Source organism: Lissotriton vulgaris, chromosome 2_1 (genome assembly GCF_964263255.1).
Source record: "Lissotriton vulgaris chromosome 2_1, aLisVul1.2, whole genome shotgun sequence".
Classification (NCBI taxonomy): Eukaryota; Metazoa; Chordata; class Amphibia; order Caudata; family Salamandridae; genus Lissotriton; species Lissotriton vulgaris.
The window spans coordinates 205,329,405-205,341,510 of record NC_141687.1 but is presented as its reverse complement, the minus strand read 5'-3'; the positions used below and the strand labels follow the sequence as shown (position 1 = coordinate 205,341,510).

Sequence of the window (12,106 nt, the reverse complement as noted above, 5' to 3'; positions counted from 1 at the left end):
GTTTGGTCTCAAAAGAAGTGTTTGCTTAGAAGAGCTAGTATGGCGCTGTATTGCATGATACAAAGTTTGATGCCCTGCCTCAGAATTAAAATTTAATTTGGAATCCTTGTGTCCAGATGAACGTTGTACGAAACAGTAGTACTGTACTGGTACACTTTCAGTTGCAGAAGACAGTGAAGCTGTGAAAGACTAGCTTTTCAGAGATTGTTAAAACACAACACACTATTTTATGGACAAGCTGAATATGGCTAAGGAAACTAACACAGCAATATCTGGCACGACAGCACCTTCATATCTTTGGAAGTGTTTACTTTAAGCTGTGTTCCCCATTACATAATCTTGAGGATTATTCCTTTACTCTACTTGTTCAGTGTTCACAAGTAGGACAAAGGTGTGCTTTCCTCATTTCAAAGCTGACATTTTCTATTACATTCACTTAGCCCCTTACAAAATATAAATGTTCTGAATCCTTCAGTAGCCTGTTTACAGCCCCTCCACCATCATGATGTTTGAAGGGCTATAAATAATGACCCTAGACCTGTATCGAGTTGATCGAGGTTACTTTTGCTGTGCACCTTTAGAGTTGAATTTGTTGTTATTGTACAATGTTCTGAGTTATTTCTCTGCAGGTGACTAACCATGTGATTCGTGAAGGTGGGGGTGCCCTCAGACCTGCCCTAGGCCGTTCCTGGGGTTTTGTGCCGAGCACCCGCATTCTTCTGGAACAGAAACATGGTTTTTATGTGGAGTCGACTAATCAGCGCATTGCCACCTTAACCAAGTCACCGCGACAGGTTAGTAAATGGTTGCAGCATGTTGATGACTTTGGCGACTTATTTGGGTCTCCTATGGCTTTTTTAGCATTTCCGTTGTGCTGCCGTGCCCTTTTATATCTCAACTTGTGTGTTTTTATTTCAACATGCATTTTATTGGTTTTCTGTTAGTATTCATACATACAAGCATCTTAGTTTTGCTGTGCTAGTCCAGTACTTAGTGAATGTCAATTATTGCGAGATCATTATATATCACATTGGTTGTCAATGGTGGAATAGCATGAATTAGATCCTATAGGATGCATACATGAGAAAACATTATCAACAATCAAAAGTTTATTCGTTCTCAATAAGAGCAAACAGCTCAACCCTCCGTCTCCCCTAAACTAGCTTGCGCGGTCTGGTAAGTTCTTGTGTGTATGTTATGAGGGCTGAGAAAGAGAAGTCAACACTCTGTGAGTTCTCTACGCGTCAGAGGTGTATGTCCGGAATTGCTCCAGCAGGTGAGACCACTCCATAGATATGGGTTTTTTGTGAAGTCCCGTGCACTCTTTTCGTTTCAGGGCCTTGCCTTCTGCAGTGGCCCAGTGTATAACCTCCTTCCTCCATGCCCCCTCCCTGGGTGGCGCTCAGGATTTCCAGAGCTGTGTTAGTATCCTTTTCGCTAACAATAGAGAAAGGTCAGTAAAGTGGCATAATATCTTGGCAGTGCGAGGGAGAGGGGATAATCCCAGAATACATTATTCAATTGAGAACCAGGAGGGATTTTTTGCTAAATGTGATAGGTCTCGGATCACTTCTCTCCAAAACCCCACCAGGGAGGGACACGCGCCTGGTGTGTGACAACGGGGCATCCTGAGGTAGCAGCAGGATACATTGCATGCACCCTATATGGCGTGAGATATGCTCTGTGTAAGATTGGGAATTGTATGAACTTGAACCAGGTGTTGCAAGAGACCTTTGTAGGGTTCTCTAGAATCGTGGTCCACTCCTTGTCAGTCAGGACTCTTGCTATATCAGCCTCCCGTTTCTGCTTTAATGGGAGCAGTGGTATGGAAAGGTGTTCCCTCAGGCCCCTATACAGCCATTTCACCAAATAAGTCCTGTGTCCTATTGTGTGTAGTGGCCGCAGTAATTAAAATGTTGGAGGGTCCTGGTTCTCCACCATCCAGTGTTGCCATAGTTAGTGTACTATATTAGTGCGGATTAGGAACAATGTATTAGGTGCACCATGGGTATGGTTGAATTCTGCGTGTGGCATAAGGGTTCCATCAGCAAACATTGATCCCACTGTCGTCACTCTGGCAGTCTTCCAGGGGGCCAGCCTCTGGGCCATTAGAATCCCCTGTGGTATCGGTAGGCCAAAAAGTGGGATGTTCGGGGCATACGGGGTGGGTGTTTTAGTGTACTTTAGTGCTACCTTCCAGAAATGAATTGCGGTCTAGAGAAGCAAGGGGTCTGTGCTCAGCTTTATTGATGTTGAGCATAGTAGAGCCCGTAAGGTTCCTAGACGCAGTTGAGCAGGTGTGTATCCAATTTCAAACAAGGTCTGACCACCAGTATGCCAACCACTGAAGCTGCATAACCATACAATACACCTTAACCCTTCCCATGCTCGTGACGGAACCGTTCCGTCACGAGCCTCGGGTGGGCTGTGCTGGTGACGGAACGGTTCCGTCACGGCCCTCTCGCCGCGCCTGCGCGGCGTGAATTCCGCGCCTGCGCTAACGTTCTCTAGCGCGGGCGGGGCTGTGACGGAACAGTTCCGTCACAAGCACAGCTCACCCGCATACCGTGACGGAGCGGTTCCGTCACGAGCACGGGACCGCCGCCGCACGGCCCGCCCCACCCCCTTAGCACTGCGGCGGAATAGTCGCCGCAGTAAAGGGGTTAAAGTGCGGGCCCCCACACAGTCTTTTGTCGATGGCAGTTGTAATTTAGAAAGACTGATCCGACAGCGACCCTTCTTCCAAATTAGGCCTATCAGTAAGGAATCTAAGAATTTAAATACCCAGGTAGGGACAACTATTGGCAAATTGAAAAAATTATACAGTAACCTTGGTAGCATCACCATCTTGGATAATGACAGTGAAACCCAAAAGGTCACCTGTGATTTTAGGTAGTTAATTGTGCAAACTAGGTTACCCTCTAGTGCATCCTGTGCGTCTCTATAGATCTGGGCACCTAGGTATCAAAACATGACTGGCTCCATCCTGAGTTGTTCCAAACTGTCAAGTAGGTAAAGTATATGAATTGTAAAAGGTATATGCACTTCATTTGGTGGCATTGATCAGTAGCCCTGAGATGGAGCCGAATCGGGTAAGGAGTGTGGCCAGTGTATGGGTGTCCAAGCGTAGATCCGTATGGTCAGTGTATGGGTGTCCGCCTTGGAGCCTTCGCCCCGCTCCCTGCCTCAGCCTGCCAAAACGCCTGTCCCACCCCCTGAAGCTGAAAGCAGGTTTGATTAACTGCCGTTCATTGCCCCGACACGCCAACGAGATATGGACGTCAATAATCTCCGACGCCTGGGATATCCTGTTCCTCACCGAGTCTTGGCTCACAGATACCTCCACTCCCGACATCCATCTTGCCACCCCTCCGGGCTACCTCTTAAAGGGCATCAATCGCGAAGGGGGCAAATTGGGAGGTGGTCTTGCCATCATCCTAAAATCCCACCTCAATTTGTCTATTACCAAATTAACAAACATCGGGATGATCGAAGCTTTGCACTTCACTATCTCGGATACCGCGGCTGTAGTATTGGCGGGCACACTAGTTTACAACCCTCCTACTGCCTCAACTCCCTCTTTAATGGCACTCACCCACCTGTTGGCGGATCTCTCCCTCAAACACCAACATTTTTTGGTGCGAGGAGATTTCAACCTCCATGTGGACAATTCTCTCTGCTCGAAAGCTAACAACCTGCTAGAAACAATGCAGAGCCTGAACTTACTTCAGTTAGTCAAGGGTCCTACTCACACAGCTGAGCACACTCTGGATCTAATCTTTGCTAATTTCTCTAATATCACAGTCTTTCCTTCCCTCCCGCTCACCTGGTCTGATCATCATCTTGTTCCTTTCAACCTAGAGCTAAGTTCGAGACCCGCCCCCACTGTCCTCAGGAAAGAGCTAGGGAGAAAATGGCACAAAGTCACCTGTGCTACCTTAGACCCCCTATTCAACTTTCAGCCAGACCCTCTATCCAGTGACATTGATGGAAACGTTTCTAGACTCAATTCTGCATTGCTCCTTGCCATCGACTCCATCGCCCCCCTCAAACCCATCTCCTCTGCTAGGACCCGCCCCTCTGCCCCTTGGTTCTCTACAACCCTCCGTGAGGAAAAAAGCCGATGCAAACTACTTGAACGCAAGTGGCGGCAGAACTACGACCCTGAATCCAAAGTTATTTACAAAACCGCTCTGAAAAAATTTCTAAAACTAAAAAAAACCACCATGAGAGACTACTTCTCATTACAAATCTACAACGCCAAGAATTCCTCAAAAACCCTTTTTAATATTGTCAAAGAATTTGTAAACCCCCCGCCAGGGCCACGCAGAACCCCTCCAGCCAGGCACTATGCGATGGACTCTCGGACTTTTTCCTTGAAAAAATTGAAAAGATTTGTACCTCATTCCCTGAGGTACCCTCCTGACCCCCCATGTGATGGCCCCGGAATCCGCCTCCCTGCAGTCTTACAACAAGCTGTCTCTTGAGTCCGCACTCAAGCTATTCACCCAATGCAGATCTGGTTCCCCTTCCGACCCAATTCCTGCCAAGACCATGGGTGACCTAGCCCCCTCACTGGCCAACTCTTTTCTTTCTATCTGGAACGCCTCCCTCCATCATGGCATTTTCCCAACTACGTGGAAGGAAGCTCTGCTGGTCCCCATTCTGAAAAAACCGGACGCCGATCCTACCAAATTTTCCAATTACCGCCCCATCTCCCTCCTCCCCAAACCCGCAAAAATCTTGGAAAAGGCCGTGCAGCTGCAACTTACAGAATATCTGGAAGATAACTCCCTACTGCACGACTCCCAATCCGGATTCAGAGCAGGTTTCAGCACTGAGACTGCTCTTCTGGAAGTGGCTGAGACTATCCGTGAATGCGTGGATAGGGGCGAGGAGGCCATGCTGGTCCTCCTCGACCTTTCCGCCGCTTTTGATACGGTCTCTCACAAAATCCTACTAAACCGTCTAAAGCAGGTCGGAATCGGTGGCTCTGCTCTTGCCTGGATTGAATCCTTCCTCACTGGCAGAACTCAGAAGGTGGTGCTCAGGCCTTTCAAATCCGAGGGTAAACCCCTGCTATGTGGTGTTCCGCAGGGCTCTGCCCTGAGCTCTCTGTTTTTTAACGTCTATCTCGCACCCTTGGCCCCAGTGGTGGAGTCTTGTTGAGTCAGAGTGGTCTCTTACGCTGATGATACTCAGCTGATATTTTCCTTTAGAGACCACTCGGACTCCACTTTTGCCAACTTCCGCCAATGTCTGTACAACATCTGTGACTGGATGACCAACAATCACCTAAGACTGAATGCTGACAAGACAGAAGTCCTGTTTTTTAACCAGAAAACACCTATTTCCCCCAGCCTGTGGTGGCCCTCAGTACTTGACCTTGCGCCCACCCCTGTCCAATCAGCACGTAACCTGGGCTTCCAGTTCGATAACTCTCTCTTGTGCAAAGCACAAGTCAACAAGGTCACCTCTGCCTGCTTCGCGAAGCTGCGCATGATTAAGAAGATCTTTCCTTACCTTCCCTTGGACGCCCGCCGAACAATCACTCAGGCCCTCATCACTTCTCACTTAGACTACGCCAACAGCTTATATGCCGGCGCTCCTCAATATCTGATCGATCGGCTTCAGATCGTTCAGAATGCGGCAGCCAGACTGATCGGAAATATCCCTACCGTCAGTCGGTTGCCGCCTATCGCAAAGAGCTCCACTGGCTTCCCATTGCAAGCCGCATTCAATTTAAGATCCTCACCCTCGCCTTTCGAGCTATCAACGGCCTGGGACCTAGCTACCTGAAAAAGCGAGCATCAATTTCTCATTCTGTCAGATCACTGAGATCTAACAACTTACGCCTCTTGATTGTACCTTGCTTTCGACGTTCCAGAATGGGCGGCAGAGGGTTCAGCGTAATCACTGCCAAACTATGGAACTGCCTCCCTCTCGACCTCAGGTTCTGCCCGTCTGAATCCATCTTCCGTGCTAAATTAAAAACCTGGCTGTTCTCCAGATTATGATTCCTGTCTTGTAAGAAGCTCATTCCACCCCTCCCTCCCTGAGGCTCTGTTTTTAGCGCCGGGACACCCCTCCGGGGGTAGCTGCGCGCTGTATAAGCTACTTAAATAAATAAATAGATCTCTGAGATATAATAACATGTCGTTGGCTTAAAGGGAGTGCATGACAGTACCGACAGGCATGCCATTTGGTCTCATCGTTAGGCGAAGCTGTTGGGCTAACAGCTCCATTGCCAGTACAAACAGAAGTGGGGATAGGGGACATCCTTGACGTGCCCCACAAAATATCCGGTACGATACAGAGATTTTTTGAGCAGTTTACGCTCTGGCTGTGGGCATTCTGTAGAGTAATTTTACCCAACGGCAATATTCTCAAGTTTTCTCAATATGGCAAGCATTTAGTCCCAAAAACTTGCCTGATATCCAGCGATTATATATCCAGCGTATGGGACTTGGTCTTGGGCCGTGTCAGTTAAGCTGAAGAGGTGGCGTATATTTAAAGAATGTTTTGGCGGGGTATCAAGCCACTTTGGTCTGAACGTATCAGCTTGGGGAGCAAGGGAAGGAGGAGGGAGGTTAGGATCTTACTAAGGATCTTATTTTCCATAATCAGGATTGATAAGGGCCTATAGGAGGATAGTTCAGTGGCCGGTTTATGGGGTTTTAAAAATGAGGCCACTATGGCTTCCCTGACCCTGGGGAGCAAGATATCCTCAGCTAGAGATGCTACATACATTTGGAGCAATTTTGGCACTAATTGTGATGTAAATCGAGAGTAGAATTCTATGGGAATGTAGTCCAAGTCCAGTACTTTGTTACGAGCTAATTCCTTTATGGCTTCGCGAATTTCTGCTTTTTGAATAGGGGAGATCAGGCCTTTAACTTCAATAACAGAGAGCACAGAGAGGGGTATCGCCGCCAGAAAATCATCTATTGATTCCACCAGGGAAAGTGTTGGGACAGCATGCAATTGAGGGTAGTATTTATAGAATACCATATTGACTTTGAGCTGAGTACTCACTAGTCTCTGATTTGGCGTGATAATCGATAGTATGGGCATGGGGGAAAGCTGTGGCTGTATTATACGAGCCAGTAATGTGCCATACCTGTAATGCTACACTCCTGAGGCGGAAAGCCGGGAGATTATTTACATTTGTGTGTTTTTGGCTGCATTTGAATTTTAAACCCACTTACCCCCTCACTCACTGCGCTCTGAAAAACGGGATTTTCGCCGCTTTCAGCAGGCTTGGAACGCTGTTACAGCGCCCCGATCAGCTCACAGGCCACGCCCCTTTCGGAGGCCACGCCCACCGCCCATAGCTACAAAAGGGACGCTGACTACGAGCGTCACCACATGTAATGCTACACTCCTGAGGCGGAAAGCCGGGAGATTGGTATTTTAATTTGTGTGTTTTTGGCTGCATTTGAATTTTAAACCCACTTACCCCCTCACTCACTGCGCTCTGAAAAACGGGATTTTCGCCGCTTTCAGCAGGCTTGGAACGCTGTTACAGCGCCCCGATCAGCCCACAGGCCACGCCCCCTTCGGAGGCCACGCCCACCCTCTTGCTCCCCCTCCTATAAAGATGTGCTTCCCCCGGAAGCGCAGCGGACGAGCGCAGCGGGCGCGCCTAAGGAAAGCCAGTCTGCGCCCGTCCGCGACCGACCGAGGCTAGAGGCTGGTCACTCTGCCTCTATCATTAAATACTCTCGCTCGCAGCTGACCGATCTCCAAGGCAAGTGGCCATTAGCTGAAACTACTCTAGCCCGAATCACCAGGCTTGGCCTTCTTACTCTTCAAGCCCTCTCCCACACTCGTCCCTCGCCCTGCCTCGGACTGGTCGCCCTTCGGTCCCGCCTCCCACGGGCTCGTCCCCTACAGTAGTATCTGCAATGTATCTTAATACTAGATCGGCTGTCAAACATCAGCTCGACCTCTTTACGTTACTGGAGTCCCATAAACCCGACCTGTTATTTCTTACTGAGACTTGGTTCTCGGACAGCTCTCTTCCCTCACTACTGGCAATTCTCCCCCCTTCTTATTATGCTCTCCGAGCTGATCGCTCTTCTGGAAAGCCAGGTGGAGGTGTTGCCCTGATTGCCCGCAAAGAACTCACGTTTCAATCCTTAGCCTTTTCCTCCTTGGGTTCATCAGACTGTTTAGTAGCCCGCTCACTTTCCCTGACCCCCCCCGCTCACGTGTGTCCTTATCTATCGACCGCCGTCCTCCCCACAATCGTTTCTTCCAAGCTTTCAAGATCTGATGGCCACCTTGACAGTCAACCACTCCTCCATTGTTGTCCTTGGGGATTTCAATTTTTGGCCATCTGACCCCGCGGAGTGTGCAACTTCCAAGGAGTTTTCTGATTCACTTCGTTCTCTCAATCTCACTTCTGCTGTTCATGCCCCTACTCACACTTTAGGACACATCCTCGACCAAATTTGGTACCGAGATTGCCCGTCATCTCACTATCCATCTCTCCCTGTGCTTGGTCCGACCACTTTCTGATCACCTTTTCTTTATCCCTCCTCTCACCTTCTAAGCCCCCCCTCGCCAAAAACATCTGGGCGCGATCATGGAACCGCGTAGACGTAGCGGCCCTGTCCGCCACACTATCCTTGTCCAGCCCCGATCTCTCAGGGCTGCCATTGTTTGAACAAGCGGAATCTATCAACGGCTGGCTGCGGGCGGGCTGCGACTCAGTCGCCCCTCTTAAGCGCATTTCATCTAAGCGATCCAAAGACGCTAACCGCTGGTTTTCCGATGATTTGAAGACTCAAAAACTCTATCTCCGCCAAGCGGAACGCCTCTGGCGGTGGGACTATTGTCCTACCTTAAAAAAACGATATATCACTCTTCTAGCCCAATACAAGAAATCTATTTTGGAAACTAAGAAGGCTTATTTCTCATCTAAAATTCAGCTTGCAGAGAATCGGTCCAGAGAAATATTTTCCATCGTTCAAGATCTTGCCTATTCCGATAGAGCCTCACTTAAACCGTCTTCTTCGCAACCACTCTGCGATTCTCTCAATTCCTTCTTTCTCGACAAAATTAGCACGATCAAAGCCAAGATTCCCCCTCCATCCCCCTCCTTCACCAACCCTTGCTGTCCTCCAGTCGCAGTACGTCTTGACTCGATTCCCCTCCTCACGACTGATTCTTTTTTCTCCATTCTCCCGCTGGTCAAGTCCGGCTCCCCCCTGGATCCTTGCCCCACCTATATCCTGAAACAGATCTATTCCTCCTGCCCCTCACCGCCCCTCACATTTCTCAACAGTTCGCTATCCCAGGGTATTGTCACTCCATCACTCAAATCGGCGGTGATTGTTCCTATTTTAAAAAAACCTGGTGCAGACTCTTCTGACCCAGCCAACTACCGTCCGATCTCCCTCCTGCCTTTCCTGGCAAAGGTACTAGAATGCCATGTTGTTAGAACTCTGAGTTCATTTGTGGAAAGGAACAGCGTCTTAGCTCCCAGGCAGGCTGGATTCCGCCCTGCACACTCTACTGAGTCAGTGATAATATCTGTCCTGGACAACCTCCGGGAGGGCATGGATACTAGTCAGCCCCAGGCCCTGGTCCTCCTCGATCTCTCCGCCGCGTTCGACACGGTGGACCACGCCATCTTACTTTCACGTGTCGAGGCGGCGGGAATCGGAGGGACGGCCCTGCTGTGGCTATCCTCCTTCTTGAGCGGCCGCACTCAAGCAGTTCGCTTGGGTGAGTACTCAGCTCACTTCCGCCCAGTCCAGTGTGGGGTCCCCCAAGGTTCCTCTTTGTCCCCACTGCTATTCAACCTTTACATTGCCCCCCTTGTTTTTGTTTTACAGCAGCTGGAGGTCTCTGTCTACAATTATGCAGATGATCTCCAGCTTATCTTCTCTCTCTCGTCTTCCCCCGGGTCAATTTCTAATTTTCAGTCTATCATGACTTTTATCCAGGACTGGATGAACTTCAACCACCTGAAACTCAATCCCGACAAAACGGAATTGGTGTTGACGGGTGGTTGTTCCAGTCCTTGGTCTTCTTCTTTCTGGCCCCTTTCTTTAGGTCCCCTACCTACTCCCGTTCCCTCTGTTAAGACCCTCGGGTTCAAACTCAATAATCAACTTTCCCTCCACTCTCAAGTTAGTGCTGTCGTCTCCTCTGCCTTCCTCTCCCTCCGGACAATCCGCAAAGTCTCCCGGTTTTTTTCTCCATCCGCCCTCAAATCAATACTTCTGGCCATGGTGACGTCCCGCTTGGACTACGGCAATGCCCTCTACCATGGCATGCCAGCGTACCTCGTGAGGCGTCTCCAATTGGTCCAAAACCAGGCGGCTCGTCTGGTATTCAATCTTCCCAAATCACAACATGTCGCGCCCCTTCTCAAATCTTTACACTGGCTTCCTGTCCAGCAACGTGCCCTATTCAAGCTTGGCTGCATCATTTTCAAAGCCCGGTCCGGCTTTGCCCCGTCTTTCATCAGCACGGCTATCCACGACTACACCCCGTCTAGAGAATTGCGCTCTGCTACTCATCAACTTCTCACTGTCCCTCGCTTCAAACGGAAAAAATGGGGAGGCTCCAAATTTTCTACCACGGCCCCGGCCTTTTGGAACTCTCTCCCTTTTCATTTGAGATCCTGTTCCCAGTACCCCCTTTTTCACAAAAACCTTCCTCTTTTCCCAAGCCTTCCCTTCTTAACCTCCCCTTGTCCCTCAGTTTCTCTGCCCCTTGAGTAGTAGTATCACATAGCGCCAAGAAACCGCCTGGTGTACGCGCGCTCTAGAAATATTTTTAAACTCAAACTCAAACCTGTCTGCTTCTGTATGTGATTGCTGGGTGTAAGCGTTCAGGTCAATTAATCGCAGGAGTTCTAATAATTCTGCATTAATAATTCTGCATATTTCACCCTGACGTCTCATAGTTTTCCTTCCTCTAGTGCACTATTCTGGGCAGCTACCTCTAGGGATTGTAATTCTGCTTCTAGCTCAGTAATGTCTCGGGAGACCTCATGCCTCGCTCCCACTACTGCACTCATTGAGACTTTCCGGGTCAAAACCATGAAGGTTTCCCATTCCTTCGATTGTGTAGTGGCTGTTTCTGTGTTTTCAGTAAAATAGGAGGTAATTATGGTAGGCACTGTGGTTCTGAATAACAAATCTTCTAAAAGCTGGGCTTGTAAGCGCCAAGGTGGGATCAGGGAAGGTATACGGCCCCCATTAAGTATCAGTTCAAGTGGGTTATGGTCCGAGATAGTCTTGCCCAAAAAAACGGTAGTATGTGTCACAGCTGGGAGCAAAGCGAGAATGGAGGTCATGGGGATGAGAATAGAAGAAATATTCTTGCATTCCACCGTTTTTGGCTCACCAGACATCCTCCAGATTCCACCCTGATACCTATTGGCATAAGACCTTGGCTTAGTGTGTTATTATTGTACCTGGGAGTGGAGGTGTACCCGGTCCAGTGGTGTATCAATGACGGCATTGAAGTCACCGCCTATTGGCCAGGGATATTGTGCCCAGTCCACCAGGGCAAGCGACCGACTGGTCGGGAACGCTTCATGATCATTGTTTAGTGCATACACAGAGACAAGCATCACCCGTTTCCCATCCAGCGTGCCATTTAATAGCACATATTTGCCTTGGTCATTGATCTTGGATTCTGTTACTGCAAATGAGATCCCAGCACATATCCATACTGCAGCACCCCGCAAGAAGGCTGTATAGGCGATAGCATGTAATTGCTCCATCCATCTTCTGTTCAGTTTGAGTGCCTCTATGGGCAGTAGGTGCGTTTCCTGGAGATATACTATCTGTGCATAATTGAGCTAATATTCTGTGCCTCTTTTGAACTTAACCCATACCACGGACAATCCAGGTGAGAAATGTATATGTTTTAGCTACTGTCGACATTGGGATTTGGATTAGGAATGCAGAGGTCTCGCCCCCTACCATAGATCAGATCGTCATCATAAACTCAAATTATGATCAACATCAAGCTGAACCATTGAATAGGTACCAGATACTCGGTCAAGCAATTAAACGTCTTTCGACCAAACTTTACAATAACAATCAAGAACGTAGTAAACTGTAAGATAACAAGTGCT

At 48.8% G+C, this 12,106-nt stretch overlaps 1 protein-coding gene across 2 annotated transcripts in view; it reads left to right on the top strand.

The window, feature by feature from the left end:
* RAD51D (RAD51 paralog D) overlaps nucleotides 1–12,106 on the top strand; it is a 134,939-nt gene that overhangs the window by 117,278 nt on the left and 5,555 nt on the right. The window contains exon 10 of one of the 2 annotated variants that reach the window (XM_086954738.1): nucleotides 630–794. The exons of the other annotated variant lie outside the window; for it this stretch is intronic. Within the exon in view, the coding sequence (XP_086810864.1) occupies nucleotides 630–794 (165 nt within the window). The remainder of the gene's footprint in view (nucleotides 1–629; nucleotides 795–12,106) is intronic. 2 annotated transcript variants of the gene reach the window in all.